This window comes from Arvicola amphibius, chromosome 6 (genome assembly GCF_903992535.2).
Source record: "Arvicola amphibius chromosome 6, mArvAmp1.2, whole genome shotgun sequence".
Classification (NCBI taxonomy): domain Eukaryota; kingdom Metazoa; phylum Chordata; class Mammalia; order Rodentia; family Cricetidae; genus Arvicola; species Arvicola amphibius.
In genome coordinates, this window is record NC_052052.2 from 121,868,366 (window position 1) to 121,888,650 (window position 20,285).

At 43.8% G+C, this 20,285-nt stretch overlaps 1 protein-coding gene across 4 annotated transcripts in view; it reads left to right on the plus strand.

The window, feature by feature from the left end:
* The window catches only part of Elmo1 (engulfment and cell motility 1), a 517,917-nt gene that overhangs the window by 142,174 nt on the left and 355,458 nt on the right, over nt 1-20,285 (plus strand). For all 4 annotated transcript variants that reach the window (XM_038333241.1, XM_038333243.1, XM_038333242.1 and 1 more), the window contains 2 exons: nt 4,678-4,728; nt 15,550-15,719. In XM_038333241.1, coding sequence (XP_038189169.1) covers nt 4,678-4,728; nt 15,550-15,719 — 221 coding nt within the window. The remainder of the gene's footprint in view (nt 1-4,677; nt 4,729-15,549; nt 15,720-20,285) is intronic.

Here is a 20,285-nt window from a genome sequence, read left to right on the forward strand (position 1 = left end):
ATGGTGACAATATGGCAGATGGCCTTTCCTGGTTGTTTGAGATACACAGTATATCATAGTTACATAAAGTCACACTCTGTACAATGCCACATCAGAATCCTAACTTCTGTACCCCGTGTCTTTGCTTCCATTCAGTAACCTTTCTTTTCTCTCTCCCCCACATTCTTGCTTCCTCCTCCTCCACAGCCTCTGGAAGCACCATTCTCTACTCCTGTGGGGCCTTCATTTCACATATGAATGAGATCCTGTGGTGCTTGTCATTCTGTAGCTAGCTTATTTCCTTTGGTGTAGTAATTTTGGTTCTGTCCTTGTTCGAAATGATACAGTTCTACCTTTCCTGGCTTATTGGTCTTCTGTTATGTGTTTGTATCCATTCATCATTGATGGACATTTAGGTTGCTTCCATTTTTGGCTATCAAGAATATCACTACAGGAAATATTCAAATGTTCCACACAGTGATTGGGTTATATTCTTATGTATGCATTGCTAGGCCTTGTGGGACATCTTCTTCTGACTTTCTGAGGAGCCTTTATTATTTTCCATAATAACTGTATTAATTTACCTGTTGTGTACAGTGTTCCATTTTTTTTTCTATTTCTTAACAGCACTTTAGTCTTTTTTTTCCTTTTTGATTTTTTTTGAGATAGTTTCTCTGTGTAGCCTTGACTTTCCTGGAACTTGTTTTGTAGAACAGGCTGTTTTCAAAATCAGAGATCCCCCCTTCCTCTGCCTCCCAAGTGCTAGGATTAAAGGTGTTCATCGCCACACCTGGCCTGTCTTTTTTTGTCATAGCCTTTCTGATGGGAGTGAGGTGATAAGTTCCTGTGGTTTTGATTTACATTTCTCTGATGATTAGTTACGTTGAGTATTTGCAAAAGACTGCCCGGCAACACCAAGATCAGTATTTGGTTGAATAGCAGTCTCTTCATCTGCCATATCAGAGAGCCTAATCTAGTTGACAAGACCGTCAGGGAACCTGGAATCCACTGAGAATTAGAACCTTGGTTTAGATAGGTATTTAGAACGTGTAGATCACGATACCATATACACTCTAGGACTGGTAGAAATAGAAGAGAATTGTGAGAAAGGGCTTAACGAATTTTGGGTTGAAGATAGTTGATACTTTCTGTCTTCAGAATTTCTGGACTTTTCAGGAAGTTCTTGCAGTGCGCACTTGTGCCTTTGACCCCAGCAGGAGACCTCTGGGAGAAAAAAGAAGTGAGAGCGAGGATTTCTCATTTGCCTCTCTAGAGGATGAGAATCATTTTCTTTGGATCTGCTCCAGTGCTTCATTTATGACCTGGAACATAGCAGTGTAGCCATTTCTTCCGCAGGTATTCACTGAATACTGACATTGGCAAGGCCATGCAAGGTCACTGTTCTAGACGGACCGATACTATCGCGAGACACTCACTAGTCACTCTCATGGAGATGCTGTTCTAGGTTGAAGTGACATGCATGACCAATGGGTAAGCAGATAATAAAATATGCACACACACACACACACACACACACACACTATGTTGTTGCATTGAGGAGGACTGAATAGTGTAAATGAATGAACGAGAGGGACACAGCTTCTGACAAGAAGCAGCTCTAGGGCAGAATTTCTCCATAGCCATGCTGACCTGCTTATTGAAGAGGAATATGCTCGTTAATATTTATTATTCTGATGGAATGTGCTACTGTCTTTAGGTTAATGTAGAGTGTGCTTTGATATTTATTTATCAGGTTATCCGTTAGTTATTTTTTGTTGCTAAATTAAAATACCAAGACTAAAAGCAAGTTAGGGAAGAAGGATTTTACTTTGGCTCTTATAGGACCAAAGGGTATACAGGGCATAATGACTATGAAGGCATGGCAGTAGGCTCATCAGGCTGGTCTGCCATTCAGGAAGTGGAACAGTCACATTTCATGCATACTCTGGAAGCAGGTAACAGGAAGTGGAGCTTGTCTGCAAAACCACAACTCCCTGTTTCAGTGATGTGCGTCTAGTAAGGTTGCATCTCCTCATCCATCACCTTCTCAAACAGTGCTACCAGCCGGGCACCAAGTGTCCAAACCTACGAGCCTTTGGAGGACATTTCACATTCAAACCACAACAGGATGTAGGGACCAGCTAAAAACCATAAAAGTGTTCAACAGTTTACTTTGTGGGTGTTAGCTTTGGCATTTAATAATACACATTTTGATTTTTTTTTCCCTGAGAATGAGTGAGCCCTATTCTAGACAGCACTCATGGGTCACCCCATGGAATGCTTCTGATGACTAGAGGAAGCTGGCCCAGCTACCGTCCAGGGGAGTTCCCAGCTAGAAAGTGAAGTGAGCTTCCACTCTTGGCAGATTGCTGCTGAGTGATTCGCTGTGCCGTGATATCCAGGAAAAAGGAACAGCTCCAGCCTTTCCCTTTGTTAATGCATTTTACAGGCAAGGTGAACAAGGTGTGATCTGGAGATTTTCCAGATAGAATGTAGTCTGGGAAGCAAGGCTGAACCTCTGTCATTCTCTCTGAAGTCAGGTGCTGTTCTCCCAGGACCCGAAACTTTTTAGTGATACGAACCACGCATTAGGCAGAAGAGGAGAGTTTGCTGTTTACCCAGGGGTGTGAGCAGAGTGATGGCTGCCATTCTAAGAACAGCAGAAACTGCTTTCATTTTAAACAGTCCCAGGCTATGCCAGGATCTCCTGCTTCTTTCATACAATTCAGGCAAGGAAGAAGAATCAGATCAGAATAGCTAACTAGATACTTGAAACCAGCTCTGTCTATTGGCAGCTTTAATACTTTGGCTTTAAGCAAGTGAACAGATCAACCTCTGTCTCTGTCTTCATAGAAGTCATGCTCTGATTTCAGAAAGCTAGGGATGTATTACCATGTAGATGGATATAGGGGAGCCTAAGGGCAGATTCTCTTTTCTTCCAGTCCAGCTCCTACTAGAACCCCACTGGTTAGGGAAACAGTGGGGAGCCACAGGGCTTTCCTTAACTTCATCCTCTCTTCTTTGCTTTCATACCAGCTGACTGACGGTCAGGATTCACAAGTAGAGCAATGCCTCTGCTGTCAGGTCACCGAGGTCAGACTCCTTCCGGTCTTCACTCTGATGTTGGGTCAAGATGAGCTTTGGTTTCTGTCTTGAAAGTGTGAATAGAGTTATTGCTGAGGTTAGATAAACATGAAAAACTAAGATCATCAACCTATGCACAATAAGGATAAAATAACTCCCCACTCCAGTTTTTCTGTGAGAAGACATCTCTAGACTTTTCTGGCTTCTTTCAATCCCAAATTGGAAGGTTCATATATCCTTTGGAAGATGGCCTGCTCTCAGTCTTGCCTGATCCGAGGGCCTACTTCATGAGGCTGCCTGTACTTCAGAATCCCTAGTTAATAAGAATTTCAGTTTTCCATCTTCTGACTCTGATTCCATGGTGTGTTCCGAAGCTGGCCATGGGGGAGGGATGGTGGACGTTCAGCTTCCCCAGTACCCTCTAGCTAGTATTTGCTGAAATCCTTCATTCTCATAGACTGTAGACTCATTAAGTTTGAAATGACCTCAGTTTACATTGCTGTTCCCAGCCAGTCTACTCTGTGGCCATTGGGCCCCAACTTATCCCTCTGGTAATAAAGAGATGGCCCCCTCCAGAGTGACTTGGTGTTCCTGGGACATTCTAGCTAGGGATGGAAGGCCCATGTTATTTTCATTGAGGATGGACTTTACACTTACCTGGGCATGGTCTGAGGTATCCAGAAGTACTTTACTTTGGGAGGGAGTGTGCAGTCCAGTCTCTGACAGCTAGGTTTTTTTTTGTAGACAGTTTATTGTCTGTAACTACTAAGAAGTGGACAATCAAACAGTGATGGATAGGCCTTTGGCACAGCAGTGAGGAATTTCCCACCAGCTCTGTGCACCTGCTGTGCCATAGCGTGTGACTTGTTTCAAAGGGTGTGGAAAGGGATCCTGTTGGTCTTAGAGCTCTTTGGGACCACAGGCAGGGTGAGTCCTTTGATTGCCAGCTCCAGCAAGCTGAGTATGGTGCACACTCTCGTGGAAAGAACCGGAAGAGACAGTGAAACTCAATCTTTAGTGCTAAGGATGCCAAGGGAAACTCCGTGCTCACAGACTGATCTGAAATCTACTCATTCTTGCTGCTTGTTCCTTGTTTGAAGGGATCATGCATAAGGAATCAGCCAATGCCAAGAAACCCTTTAAAAAAGATCAGCTTTGTTGAGATATGCTTTGCAGAACAAAATTTAACTTTTATTTACTTCAGTTAGATTTTTTTTTTTTAGTTTGGGAGGGGTTATACAACTATTACCACAATTATTTTTTTGAAAAACTTTGAGGTAGCAATGAATGCTTCTGTGGATGTCAGTATACAAGCTTTTTGTGCCTTTTTTGTGTACATGTTTTTATTTCTACCAGGTGTAGAATTTCTAGGCCATGTTTCCCAAATACATTTGTACAGTTATTATTTTACTTGGTTACTTTGAAGTCTCATATTTCTATTATTTGAGTTAAGCTTCTTTGTACAAATAATTGAAAATTACACAAATAAAAACAGAGGGAATCATCAGAATGCCTGCGCATAGAATCCAGGTTAAGATACATTTGCTTTTGTTCTCCTCTTTATCAAACTTTTACTTAAAGATTTACTAAAACTCTTCTTTTCATCTTTTGCAGAATCGCAATGAAATAAAGAACGGAACTATCCTTCTATTAACCACATCTCCGGTAAGTTGACCTTAGTTTACTGCCTGTTATTGAGTGTCCCAACTAGGTCTGCTGTGTGTGAGGGTGGGTGCAGAGCAGTGTGAGGGACCTCTGCAGAATCCAGAGTGCAGCATCCTCCCAGACCAGTTGGTTCTAGATTCACAGGAACACTCTGCTTTGTCTTTCCCGTGCTAGGCAGGGGACTTTGTCTCAGGGTACTGTCAAGGAAATGGATGGTGAAGATTTGAAATTTGTGGCAGTCAACCCAACAGCAGCTCTCATAGTACAGACGGGTCACTGGCTGCCTTGATTGATTTGGCCCACTTGCCCACACATCATCTGATGCCATGGAACAGAAAAAAACCAAACCAAACCAACCAAACAAAAACCCAATAGCCTACTACTTCTTTTCAAGTCTGTGTGTCTGTGGGGGTAGGGGGTGAGGTGGGTGCGTATTTGATTATTTTCTACCCTAGGCCTGTTATTAAACATTTCCTAAAAATCAGCTCAGGAGCATTGCTTGCTTACACTGTTTTCCTTTCAGCTGATTCTCTGTAAAAACTTTGAAGGTTTCTGGATAAAAACTGGTAAACCGGATGCCACAACGTATTTAGGCTCTGGCTGGGATTGTGATCTTCCTTGTACGGAGAGATGCTGCATAACGACATTAGCAGATTTCCCGTCCATTCCTTCACAGTGCGACTCCTTGCTCTCCTGAAAGCCAGCGCACACACAGTGTTACTCTTTTCACACTGCGAGTGTGATGAAATGAATATATATCTATCATTTTCAGTTCCCACTGAAGCCATGTGCTAGGCTAAAAATAAATTTAAAAATTGGGAAAAAGCATCTGGCTCGAATTAAAGTGTGGGTACTGTAGCCACCACAAATTCTTCTCATTGAAAATTACATTAGAGCCTTAAAAACTCAAACACTTTATCCCGTAACATCTTGAACTGAACACGGGATGAGCTCTGTGGCCTGTCTGCTGGCGTTGGTGGAGCCATTGTCCAGTGCCTTCATGCCAGTGTAGAGAAAGTACAGTTTGCCTGTGGGTTTGAGTGGCTGCAGGATGAGCTGACAGATTGTCACCAGCCTTTCAGTGGCCGTCTTCATTCGTTAGGTCAAGGTTTTTTATGCTTCCCCTTTTCTAATTAGCATCTATAGAGAGGCTTCATGTTTTATCTAGGTTGATTCTATGTCAAGGAAGGACTCTGTGCCCTAAGTTCTTGAATAAAATCCATATGTACTGGTGACATTAAAGGGGAAGCAAAACTGTCTGGGAACAGAGAGGACTACTGAGAGAGGGGGGGAGAGTTTTAGGGTGGGGGTGAGGAATAATCTCAGAGTACATTATATCTTCCCTGAAGATAATCCCATGTCATAAAAAAATAAAAGAAGGCTCAGTATGGGAGTGAGTTCCTTTTTCTGGAAAGAGTGATTTAGGCTTTCTTTAGAGACAGTGGGTGTGTGTTTGTAAAACAATGGTTCTCATACTCTGGGTTCTCTGAATGGAAAGGTGGGTGAGGCAGTACAAAGGGCACTGGTATGAAGGAGGAGGCCACTCACAAGAGACCACTTTGTGTTTTCTGCATCAGTGGCCTGTACACTAGGATCAGCAGTGGGACTTTAGAGATGCTGATGTCTAGCCTGGCTAGTAAGACTGGGCCATAATGTCGGAGAACAGGACCCAGGCATCTGTATTTAAAGAAGCCTCTTGTGCTGGGGCTGAAGCCAGCCCCAGGACTGTAACTAGGTGTTACTACATAGCAGTTTATATGGACGTTGGAACTTCATTCATTGCTGAATTCTGTGTGTGTGTGAGTGTGTGTTTGTGTGTGTGTGTGTGTGTGTGTGTGTGTGTGGTGTAAATGAAAATGGATGAGGCAGGCTATCTCACTTTAAACGAATTTATTTGTTTATGTTTTTTGAGACAGAGTCTTGGCTGCCCTGGACCTCCCTGTGTGGGTTAGGTTGGCCTTGAACTCGCAGACTTCTGCTTCTGCCTTCCAAGTGATAGGATCAAAGGCATGTGACCACCATGCCTGGGCTGTAAAGAAGTGTCTTTGATGAATTTGTTAGGAAGTATTAGTGTGCAGAGATGCAGCCAGTAGATGTTTTTTACACAATTACATAAAAGTTTCTTTTCTACAGTGGTTCCCCTCTCCTTGAAGATCAATAACAACATACACAAGTGTATATAAAGCTACATACAGACATGTGTGCACGATGGTAATCATACATAAACACACACATGTGTGCACACACGCACTCTAGTTTTAGGTGAGGTGTGGAGTGTGTGTACATATCTGTGAGCTCCCGAGTGGGCTGTGGAGCTCACTGGCAGCTGAGTTATGCCTCTGTCCTCCTCCTCTGCTCATAGCCAGAAACTGAGCCTGAGGTCAGGTACCGTATGAAGCTCATTTTGGCTATGTTCCTATTAGAAGAAGTTTAGATTGCCAGACTATCATTTTCATTTTCTTGAAATTTATTTTTTTTAAAAAAACAAATTTCATAATCAGCTGGGCATTGGGAGATGGAAGCAGGCAAATTTCTCTGAGTATGAGTCCAGCCTGGTCCACACAGTAAGTTCCAGGTTATCCAGGCTCCCCTTACATAGAGAGACCCTGTTTCAGAAAAAACTACCCCCAAAATTCTCATAATGAATATCTGTGCATTCTTGGAGTGGGTAGATACTATAAAGTAGTATAAACTCCAGAGGTCATGAAAAGAGGTTGTTACATTTAATTATCCCAACATAAAATCTTCAAAGCCTTTGTGTTTGGAAATAACTCTGAGTGCAGTGTCAAGAATGGTGCGCCAGAAAAAGCAAGTGGAAGTCAACCTGACCTAGGGATGATTTTTTTGTTTGATTTTTTTTTTTTTTTTTTGTTTTTCAAGACAAGGTTTCTTGGTGTAGCCTTAACTGTTCTGGAACTTGCTCTGTACACCAGGCTGGCCTCGAACTCACAGAGATCTGTTTGCCTCTGCCTCCTCAGTGCTGGGATTAAAGGCGTGCATCACCCCCACCCAGCATCCTTGAGCTGATTTCTTAATTCACAGGATCCTTTCTGAGTGATAGAGACTGTTTTAATATGTGTTGTCATAGGTATAGCAGAAGCAAAAAAGGGGAGCATTATATATTCATATGTATATGTATACATCATCTTATGCACAGAGATCTCAGTCTCTTTTTCAAAAGGGATGGAGTTATGTTCTTAGTAATTAGTGCAAGGAGAGGATGCTGTGAATCAAAATATGAACTGTTGTGGCTTTGCAGGGAGCCTAGTACATATATACATTAACTTTTATCTTAATTCTCTAGTTAGAAATTTACCTGATAACTAGACTCTCAAAACTACAGGGCAGATACACCACATACATGTGCATGTAGGCATGGCTGTATACAGCATTTCTTCTAGTGACCAAAACTTGGGACCTGGTTATCATTTAGGTAATAATTTGGTATTTAGCACCCTGGGGGCATCTCCAAAGAACATTACCATGTGCAAATTTGATGGCAGAACAATGTATGTACAACAAATGACTATTCTGTTTATAGAAATGAAAAAAAACATAAATTCTGATAAAAGGATGAAAATGCCTCTCAGAGGATACCACAGGAAGTGCTTAGTGGCACATTATTTATTGTATAATCTCTCGGAGTACCTCCATATTTCTTCGAGTCTCGTGTGCTGGTGTTACTTTTCATTAAAGGGCAATGTGATCCCAAGAAGAGTGCAGAAAGTATATGCATCACATCTGCGGCTGGAAACGTCTCTGTTTTCCAGTCCATGCACCTGTGCCCTGAGCCATTAAGATGTATGGACGAGTTCCTCTTCTCCCTGCTTTCTCATCTCCTTCCTTGTACACAGAGAAACCCAGACTACTTATCAAGTACCTGTTACTGGCTTGTCATCTCCAAGGATAAACCTCCCTGCTGTCCTCTGGTATTCTGGGTCCACTGTGAGAATCGTCTAGATCAGAAGGCCTGCCACAGAGGATTTGGGGCCTAGTTCCTGCGGTGATAAGAAAGATTTTGATATATCGGTTGTTCCATGGATTCAGGTTATCAGGGGTTCTTCTCAACATGTATTATTATATTATTAACAGATGATTTTAAAATCTGCACTGATTTGAAAAAGGAAGGGGGTCTCTGAAGCCATGGCATGCCTGGAGAGAGATGATCCATGGGAGGCAGGAAGGCAGTTCCTTTCAGTAGGACTCAGTACCTGGTCCTGGTTAAACTTCTGGAGTCTGATCCGAAGTGGTTTATTTTGGGTATATTTAAGCATAGCACATTTTGGTGAAAACGTCTCTGGTGATAAGTAACTCAACGCTTCCTATATAAGAAAGCATGCATTAATCTCTTTGAGCAAGAAAAGACACTAAATAAAGATCAGAAGTGACTACATTGAATCTCTTTGTCAAATACGTATGACATGTTCCCTAAAGACGTTCTACAGGTTCTAAGAAGAACGAGTTTATGAAAAATGTCTCAGAGTAGGGGTGTGGGTTTCACTGCCATCTCTGGCCACATTGATAGTGCAACAGTCACCAGACTAGAAAACACATCTTTCCCTTGAATGAACACCCCTGTGTGCTTAATATTTCAGTGTTCCCTACTGCTTATCTGTGAGCACAAAGCACTCAGAGCCTCCTATGGAAAAACTGACCAAGAATTACCAAATATCTGTGTTCTGTTTTTCTTCCATTACTTTAGAGACCTAACTTTGGAGAAGAAACCAGTGGAGAGAACAGATTTTAGGGATATCAAGGGATTGGTTAGGTGTTCCTGGCGTAGTTTACCTAGAGGTGCTCATGGCTTAGGTATCATAGCGTGTGGGGTGCCTCTGGGAGGGAGAACCTTGTGAAAGGCCAAGCCCCACGGCTTCATGAAGTGGTGCTCTTTGCTGAAGGAGGCCTGTGTTTTGGCACACAGCGTGATGTTGTACTGTTTCTCTGAGTAGACGGTTGTGAATAGGGAGACAGAGCATGTGAGAAGTCAACTATGTACTGTATGCACTAGGCGGCGAGGTACGTGTCCTGCTGCATAGTCTGGGCACAGAGCTGTACAGTCCCTACTGTGTGTATACAGTTTTTAGAGCTGTGGAATAGGAGACATCATACTCCTCCCTGGGTCGAGAAGGTCTAGAGGGCTCAGGGCAGAACCCTGGGGACATTCTCAGGAGCTTGATGACTGTGGAGGTGACAGGGAAGATGAGGAGAGGAACAGGGTTGCTGGACAGCCTGCACAGCCTGCTGGTGGAAAGGGGGTGCTCTCCAATATGGAAGGAATGATGGATCATGCCCAGAGAAAGGAGAGGTGAGAGGAAGAGGCAGCAGCTTCAGAGTTGTTTCTTTCTCTATAGGTTCTGAGAATGGGGAGCCCATGCAACAGGCGAATTAGGTGTGTATGTGTGTGCATGCACGTGCATGTGTGTATATGAGTGTGTATGTGTGAGCGTGTATGTTTGTGTGTATGCATGTGTGTATGTATGTGTGTGTTTGCATGTGTGTATGGGTATGCTCATGTGTGTATACATGTGTGTGCATGTGGTGTGTGTGGTATGTGTCTCTCTGTGTGTGTGTGTGTACATGCATGTATGTTGGGAACCCATGATCTCCAAGATGGAGGGAGAAACTTTTAGATTGGGTTCATAGGAGCGAACTCTGGAGGTAAAGACAGGTTGATCTCTGGCAGGAAGGAGGGTGCTTGCTTCTCAGCCTGAGGTTGCAGAAGCAGAATAATGGAGAGCTGCTGGCTGCTCTTTGTAGGGAGACTAAGGTGCACCTGGCTGCTTGCTTTGGTTTCCTTAATTCCAGCTGAGGCAGAATCAGGGTAGGAACAGAGGCAAGGACAGGGCAGGGACAGATGTGCTGAAACTAGGGGAGGTTTAAGGAGAGAAAAAAAGACAGGAAGGAAACAGTTTAATACATATATGGAACATACAGTGGACATCTGAGGACAGTGTAGTTGAACGCGTGGGCAACATTAAATGTACATTTGAGAGTTTCTAAAACATTAATGAACTTGAGTTTTTAGTCACCTTTTTAGTTGACATCATGAACCCAGGATTGTGCTGGAAGTTTGAGGGGCATGATTTTGACTTCAAGAGCGAGACGACAAGTTCTCTGTGTTCATAGTCTGGGTCCTTTCCCTGTTTCCAGGTGACACTCATGGACCCCTGATCCTGAGTCAAGCCCAGAACCTTCCCATCCATCTGACCTGTTTGAGTGGCATGAAGTGAAACTTGTTTTCTGTCCTTGGTGTTCAAGGAAATAAAATTTGCTATCTGATATGGTCCCGCATACAGCTGTTAAACTCTTCATTTGATGCTGAGTCTGGAAAATCAGAGCCAAGGCCATCACAGTTTTAATAATCACAGTTCTTTCCTCTCACATATAAAAGTGGCACAGAATTATGGAAAAATAAAACCAAGCTAATTACATCATTATTAAATTATCATCCTTAAACATGTCACATTTCGATTTGTCACATTTGGCTATTTATATATACACACACACACATGCATATATAAATACATGAATATGTATAACATTTGCTTCAGTTAGTGACTTTTTTTTCAAACTCCTTGTGACTGCCAGGTACTATCCCAGATTCTAGGAACATGTTAGTCAACAAACCTAACCTATTTCTTCTCCTGGAGTTGGTGTGTCTTGTATGCGTGTGCCCTGCCCTTCAAACTCACATAGCTGCAGGCTGGCTATTGCCTTTAATAGTCTTATCAAAAGACGTACCTATTCTATCTCGCACTTTCTTGGAATCCGGTTTCTAATTTCACGTATTTCATGGTGTCATGTGTTGACCAGTGGCATCTGGTGTGTGAATGTAAGTGCTACTTTGAGGTCTCCCATTCAGTGCAGCAGACATCTGCATCAGATGTCCAGATGCATCCTGGGACAGAGCACATCAGCACCCCAGAAGCCTGCAGCTCCCCATAGTCCTGAAACCAAGGGCTTTGTGTCCCTCCCTCCATCCATGTCTGTCTTACTCCTCCATGGGTCTTGGCCTGTCTCTCTAGACACTCTAGGCTTGCTTCTCTGTATGGCTTTGGTAGTCACCAGCCTTTCTGCCTACGCTAATCTCCCAACCCAGTGTGTGGGCTCTGTCTCACTTCTGCAAGGATGCCACTGCCTTAGGCAGCTTGGCCTTAGAGCATCCCATAATATACCCACCGGTTGTTTTCTATCATAGCTATCCACTCAATGTTTCCCATAAACCTTAGCAACACATTAATTTTTATTCCTACTGATTTACAGTGTACTTCTCTCACCCCGAGCTGGGTAAGCCTTGTTTGCTGCTGTCTCTCAAATGCGCACGACTCAGAATAAACTTTCCAGAAGTATCGATTAGTTGGCAGATCAGCATTATGAGGATTAACTGGCTTTCATTGATAATTAGAAAAGGTTTATCTGAGACGAGTTTAAGCAGAATTGCATGCATGTGTTTTTCTGCTGTAACTGATAATTCAGAACAGAAACTGGATATTATTTTTAAAAGCCAGTTTGATCATCGAAGACTTTTCTTCACCTTTATTCTGCAGAATGAAAGTTTTGTATCCAGATCGTTTAGAGATTTAGGGAACTGAGTACCTATCCCCCCTGCTCCAGGGCCAGCTGCATAGCTGCTGCGGTTCCACTAGTGTTTTGATTGGAGGGCACATCTTTGGCTCACCTATCTTGAGCTCTTATCCCGGTCCACTCATGATGGGACTTCCTATCCAACTGAGAAGCAGTCTGCACTTTACGGGCTGCAGCGAACCTTTCACGGAATCCCATCACAGTTCCTGGATGTGGAAAATGATGTCAAAAAAGAGGAAGGAAAGTTCACTGTCTCCCTGGAAGGGGCAGTGACAGAGCTAAGGAAGGGCTTTGCATGAGGCCACGTTGGGTGGCCTCAGCCCCCCAGTCTCCTTTGAGACCTCTCCAATGCTTTAACTAAATCTTGAAATGGAGATGAAGACTTCCCCAAAGCAAACAAGGGGCAGAGCTACAGCAGTCGTTCCTTGAATAAATTCCAAGGAAGTAGCATGACCTGCCTCAAGGAAGAGTCACCACCCAGAAGCTGCACACACCGCTTTTAGGCCTTCTGCTCAATGAGGACAGAGGGAACTGTCCTAGGACAATGTATAGGGTTGTGGAGTCTGTGTGGTGTGAACATGCGACCCTATCCAGAGGAGTGTCCATGCTGCCCTTGGGACAGTCTGCGACTGAGACCCATCCTCATCGAGGCTCTTTCTGTCTGTCGTGGCATCGCCTTCGTGGTCTCAGGATTTGGGACTCTTCAGTCTTGGCTTCTCTGCCCAAGTTTTGGTGGTTGTTCCTCTTCCTTTATTTTAAATTAACTAATTACTTAATTAACCTCATAGTGAGTCCCTATCAAAGGCATATTAGCGAATGAAAAGAGTGACATAATACATTCTTTACACAAGTCTTAAAGGGGCAGACAGATTTTCTTCTTGGTACAGTAGAGCTTAAAGACTTCCCAGTGGTCCAGCTGGAAAGGACAAGTGGGTGGCTGGGTCAACAGAACCAGTGTTGCAACGGTCCCGCTATGGCTGCAGGATACTGGGTCTGGTTGATGTGGAACAGTCTTTTCAGCCTGGGGTTTTAAAGAGGCAACATGGCAACCTGAGCGTATTCAACAGATGTTTCTGGAGACCCCAGTCTAAGCTTTCAGATCCGGAAATTGCGTGAATGAAGGATCTGTGGCTTTCGAAGCTGTTTGGGTCCTGTGTGTTCTGGGAGCGTTCTGTTGATAGCTGATCTGCAGAGTTCAGCTACTCTGGTTTTATCTCAGCAATATTGATGAGCCATGAGCTGGGACATGTTTGTCACTTAGCTTTCTTGCCACTTCTGTTTCCTTTGTCAGATGAAGAGAAAAAAGTATTTATATGCTTGGACTCAGTTCAGATTAAACGAATTACTTCATGAAGGTATTATAATAATAGGTGATAACGCATGGTTATAGTTGTTAATCATGCCAATGGCATCAGACACTGCAATTTTCATCAGTGCTGCCAATGGCAATGAGATGGTTTCTGCGCTGTGATCTGTAGAGAAAATTATTTTCTGTGGATAAAAGTATACTTTCCCAGGAATTCAGAGTGGTTCACTTTGATTAATTATACTAGGTCAGTGTTATATCAATTTGAAATATTCATGAAAACATCCAAATTTGGAATACCTGTCGTGATTCTACATATCCATAAATATCTGTATCTTTAAATGATGTTAAAAGAGCAAGTTGTCCACATTCAGATAATGGGCTTTTAGTGACTTGTGGTCTGTCATTTGCCTGAGAACAAGTTCTCATCCTTCATCCTTGTCCCCTTTCCTTGTTCTGTTCTTATTTCTGCTGCTGACTGTGATGTAATGGGAAACCCCAGGACACCCTGACACAGGATGTAATATGTCTGTCTGGGTTCCAGAGCAACTCCCCAGGGTTCCTTATTGTCCCCCCTCTCTGCACTGGGGCAGCTCTCCACAGGGGCTGCTCCCACCCTCTACTTTATAACCCAGCCCTATTATAGATCACAGGGTGTTGTTCTTAATTGTTTTGTAACTCATTTCTGTTCAGCAGAGTTAATTGGTTGTTAATATCGAATACCATGAATTAGGCTCTTTCTGTTATTATAATGAAATACTTAAGGCTGGGTAATTAATAAAAGCAAGGAGTTTGTTTAGTTTACAGTTCCAGAGGTTTTAGAATTTGGCCCTGTCAACTCTGTTCAGGCCCTCATGGTAGAAGCTATAAGAAGGAGAGCCTGTAAGGGGGAGAGGTGAGGCATGTATGAAATAAGAAGACAGAGCATCTTCAGCCAGGCACATAAAACCAAAAACAACCCTTCGCTAGGCCCTGCCTCTTAAGTCCCACGGCTTGTCCACACTAGGGATCAAGCTCCCAACACATGAGCCACTGGGGGACAAACCACTTCCAAACCATAGTGCCCCACCTTGCTGTATCATTGCAATGTCACAAAATATCAAAGGAGACAATGGTTCCAGAGAAGCCTGAGGGTGGCAGGCGCTTCAGCCACTACGGCTTGAAGTTAAGTAACTAGAGGATGGAGAGGGGTGTACTTTGTCCCACTGCCTGCCCCGCCGACCTGGATGGGAAGAGAAAGACAGAGGACAAATGGCTATCTGAAGTTCAGCCCTGCCATGCACTTAAACTCCTCTCTGCTTTGCGTGCTCAACACCCAAATCCAGAAGCCTCAGCAAGGAGATCATTTGTTCTAGGAAGAGCTGATAATTGTATATAGAGTTATTTTGTTTTAAATTCATACAGCAAGTAGCCAGCGCTTGAGAAACACGTGCGGTTGGAAATCGCAAAGACTCATTTGTGTGTCTAATGAAGCCTCTGAAAGCAGGCAGTTATTACTCAGAGTTTTGACTGAATGGGTAATCATGATGTATAAATGTGTGTAATTGCTTAACTAACCAAATAGCTTTTTTTTGTCACTTCTAGATAATAATTTTATTGAAAAAGTAAACATCCTCTCTTCTCTTTTCTGTCACACCCTATCAGTTTGGGAGTTTTAATATTCATGTGCACTTGCCCTTGCTCCTCATTCTTCCGTGAATCGGGCCCTGTTATTTCCCAGCTGGAAGGAACACTGGAGGGAGGGGTCTTTCCAATGGAAACCTGCTGTTGGGGTCCCCTGTTCTGATATGCTTCGAGCTGATGCTTCTGGCCTGTGCATATTTATTTCCCAGGGACTCATTGAGTTTTGTGCTACTGCATTCATTTTTTTAAAAAGGACAAGTTGATAGCATGTACTTATCGTCTTTCTGTTCCCTGCCCTCCTTCCCAAGGCTCAAAATGCCCAGCAGCTCCATGAACGAATACAGTCATCAAGTATGGATGCCAAGCTGGAAGCCCTGAAGGATTTGGCCAGCCTCTCCCGGGATGTTACCTTCGCTCAGGAGTTCATAAACCTGGATGGCATCTCACTCCTCACTCAGATGGTGGAAAGTGGCACAGAGTAAGTGTACTCCACCCCGATGCCTCCCTCCGTCCGCTCGAAAGCTGTGGGGCCCACTGCATTCTTTATTCCGGCAGTGTCTATCATGTTGCCCCCGGTCTACTCTAGAGCTGTGGTGTCTGCTACGTTCTCTATTCTGGAAGTTTCCAGATGTAAAGACCAGACCTTGGCCAGACTCTGTGAAAAGTGGCTCGAACACAGCAGCGGGTCATGGGTTTGTGACTCCCAAAGCTACGTCCTCCACATGCCAGCTGCATGGTGTAACATGCTCAGAGTCCCTGAACACCTCAGTTTTCAGGGTCCAGAGGAAGAACCTTCGGTTGTTACCTCAGAAGGCCTAGCCAACATTAAAACTATAATTATCTCGACTGTTAATCCATTAAACCCTCTGCTTATCCAAGAGAACTTCCTTCCTCTGACTGGAATAAAAATCAGAATATGATCGTATGTTTTGAAACTCTTAAAGTGCTCTTAAAATACTTTCTTAAAGGGACACTCTCATGTTTAAAACAAATGTAGCTTAAATTTTAAAATAATAAATGTTTATTGGGTACCTACTGTAGTATGCAGAATGGTGATAAATGGCAAAAAACTTTAAATATGAGTCTTGGCCTCCCAAAATTGGTGGAGATTATTATATAATCAAAATTCAAGGATATTTGGTTCCTATGGGTGTCAGAGGGCTAGAGGCTGGGCCGGCTCGATCATAAAAGGCCTCTTTTCATGGATGAGGTACTAAGTAAGTAAGGTCTGCAGAAGCGTGAGTTCATCATGGCAGCAGAATGGGTTAGCTTTTCTGGTAGTGAGCTGACCTTCTGGTGAAGACTTTTGTCTCTGGTGTTACTGGAGAGACTGAGGAGCATGGCTGGTTCCGTTTTCTCATGTGTGGGAGAGCAGCCTGTTCACCAGGAAGGAAGGGGATCAGAATGATTGCCCATGGGCTCCGCTGCTGGTGGCATTGACAGCACATGGCAATACTGACTTAGTTAACTACAAGTTAGTGTATTGATAAGAAGAGCATGAAGATTAAGAGGAGGAAGAATTACTGAGGACTGGGGCTCAAGTCTGGTCTTTTAACTCTCCCTTCCATTCTACGCCATACAACAAACAAAGGGATGATTGTACACACCAGAAACCTGTCTGCTTTCCCCCTCCTCCTTTTCCGTGCTCTCTCCTTCCTCCCACCCTTGGCATTATTTAACCTTTGCAGTTAGCATTGGTGAAAGAGTCTTTGTTTTTCATTCAAAGACAGGGCGTTTTACCAGAGTGCTGAGATTTCCATCTAATACCATTTTTTCAAGTTTAAAATTGGGAATGTCTTACAGACAAGAAGAAATAATTTGTAGGCCCGAATAAGGAAATCAAATCAATCTAAGGACATCAGCAAGTGTTGGTTGTCTGGACCAACGGGCCACTGTAGGCAGTCCCCTTTGGCGGCTGTTTTGTTTTGTGTCATGACTGAAACTCTCCTCAAGACATGGTGGAGCATGAAACAGCCAGGAAGAAGTTGAGAATGAGTTGGCAGCAAGGGATTTGGACAAGGAAAGGAAAGTGCCTCCCGTGACAGCCGCTTCAGAGGAAATGGAGGGTGGAGTGTTGTCATAGTTACAGTTCTGTTGCTGTCAGAAAATACCCCGACAAAAGCAGCTCTTAAGGGCCGGATAGATTGCTCAGTGGCCAACAGCCTATACTGCTCTTCCAGAGGGTCCGTATCAGGCTTCCCACAACCAAATGTAAGTCCAGCTCCAGGGGATCTGGTACCTTCTTCTGGGCTCTGCTACAGTGCACATTCCCCTTCCCCCACAGAACACACATATGCACATAATTAAAAACCAATGTAGAAACATATTCTAAAGGCTCATTTTGCCTCGGTTCCATGGTGAAATCCTTCATGGTGAAGCAGCTAAGATGGCAGGGACCTGAGCGAGCTGGTCACATTGCCTCCCTAGTCAGGTAGCTGAGAACGGAAGGTGCTACTGCTCAGCTCGCTTTCTCCCTTATGTATAACCCAGGATCCCAGCTGTGCGAATGGCGCCGCCCACAGTGGGTAGGTCTTCCTAAATCAAAATCTCATCGGAAACAACTCAGAGTATGGCTAGAGAGCATCCCCGAGGGGATGATAGAGCTCATCATGTTGACATTGACCACCACAGGTTTGCCCGTCTCTTCATTTCGGTTTCCAGTGAGCAGTGGAGAATCCCTTTCGACTGGGACGAGCATGTCCTCACCGCATGCCCTCTCCAGATGACCTCTGATCCTTGTGGGACAGTGAACCTTTGGGGCTTCTGCTTCAGGGACATTTGCTAGCACGTTAAAGTGTGAAGCTGTTACTCCCTTCACTGATATTTTCCAGTGCCAGCCGCTTATACATAAAGGGGTGTTTTCTAGTGCCAGTGGTAATGCCACTGACATTAAGTGGTTGTTTTCCATAAGCCTAGGTATCCGGGCACTTTCGCTTTTGAATCGTTACAGTTTGAATCAGATAGTGTGCATACACCTGAGTTTACCATGGTGGTAAATAATAATTGCAAATGTAATAGGAAACGTCCCCAAGTCAGGAATCAATGTGTACATCGTGAGTACGAGGTTGTGCGAGCCACTATGTTTTGCCAATGAAGCCTGCATATCAAGACCCTCCTCTTTAGTTTCCCATGGCAGCAGTCTGCTAAGGGTACCATACCACAGTTCCAGAGACTGATACCTTAAACAAAAAAATGCCCCTCCTCCCACTACTCTGAAGGCTGGAAGGCATCACCAGGGTTGGTTTCTTCTAAGGTCTAGCCTTACCATACAGATAGCTGCCTTCTCCCAGTGTTCTCATGTGCCTTTCCCATGTGCCTGCACGTCCTAGTATATCTGTGTATTCAGATTTACTCCTCTTAAAGAGACACTCATCGGATTGGATCATGAGGCTTCCTGATTCCAATGGCCTTATTCCAAACTAAAGGTCCTGTCTTCAAGTACAGTTCCATCCAGAAGTATTGGGGTTTGCAGCTTCAACGTATGAATTTTGTGGTAGACATAGTTCAACCTGAAACACTCATCAAAGGAGCTTTTGTTTCATAAGAAAAGAATGTACAAATGGCTAGCGTGTGCTTACCTTGTTAAGATGCTTCCATCCCATTGCCTTTTTCCATGGCTCACCAGAACCCGGAGTTATTCAGAATAATCCCTATGCTTAACTCCAGGTTGTCAAAGGCGGGCCTTAATCATATCACGCTGCTCGTGTACACTGCGAGAGACTGTCAACACCAGATGTTCCTTGTGAACAATCCGTTTTATATGTGAGCAATCCATTTCAGTACATATATTTATTTTCAAAAGAATGCCATACTCATTAATGTGATAATCATTTGTAATCAGCCATTGCAACTTGTCACATTCAGTCGAGTTTCAGACAGTTTAAGCAGCAGGAGATCAGATCTTGGGTGAATTCTCTTTGGCATTTTTTCCCCCACATTCCCATCATGCCACTTTTCTGGGAAAGGATAACATCTCTTGGGGGTCCTTCTGCTTTCCCTTACTGTTTTGCATAAATTCAAAGCCCTGGTGGTTTCAAAGACTGAGGAAGTAGGCATGAAACTCCGAGGTCTCTTTTCTCCCTTTTGCTAGTCCCGTATCTCAGGAAGAGGTAGCTTATTTGATCCCCAGACACTTTTCTTTTGCTCAAATTAAAAAGGAAAGAAAAGCTATTTCTCTTATAAGTAAAGTGGATTCTCAGTTAAAGGCAGAGAAGACTTTGATTAAGTACTAGGAAACTTGGGGGTAGAAGCTCCTGCAGCTGAAAGCCCTGCAGTCATGACTCCTGGGCAGACGGCCTGCTGGGAAGGTGGGAATGCTGAAAACTTTCTCCTTCGTCTTAGTAATGATGACGTTCAGTTCAGACCGGTCCAGCTGCTTGCTATTACCCAAGGCTTCTTTAAGGTCCATCCCCATATAGTACCAGGAGACACACTGGGTTGAAATCACTCAAGAAGAGCAGCACAGTGTTGCTTTGGCAGAAAGCAGCACATAAAGCCTGAAATTAACATTTCCGTCCTTGTGGAGTTTTGAATTTCCATTCCTGGGTTCTTACTAAACCAGGTATGGAAACCCACACAAGGGGAAAGATGCTAAAGAACGAAGGGAAAACAAAAAGCGGCTCCTCAGAGACTGGAAATATCTCTGGCTTGATTCCAGAGAAGAAAAATATTTGCCATTCACTGCAAGTCCAATGCACACAGAGTGTGCGCTCTCTCTCTCTTTCTCTCTCTCTCTCTCTCTCTCTCTCTTTCTCGCGCGCACACACACACACACACACACACACACACACACACACACACACTGCTGTTCACGCATCATCCCTCCCCTGTTCAGCAGCCAATTGTCACTAGGGGCAGACAACAGAGAGTTTTTCCAAGAATGGAGGGCAGACCACTTAGAGTTCCCTTCCTACTTGGCTGAATGAAAGCAGCATGACACCATCAGCCTATGAGTAAGCCAGAACACCGCCCTGGACAGCAGAGCCAAGGCTGAAGAAAGCAAGTCCTCTGCTTCCGAAAAATCCAGTCTTTACTGAAATTAAAT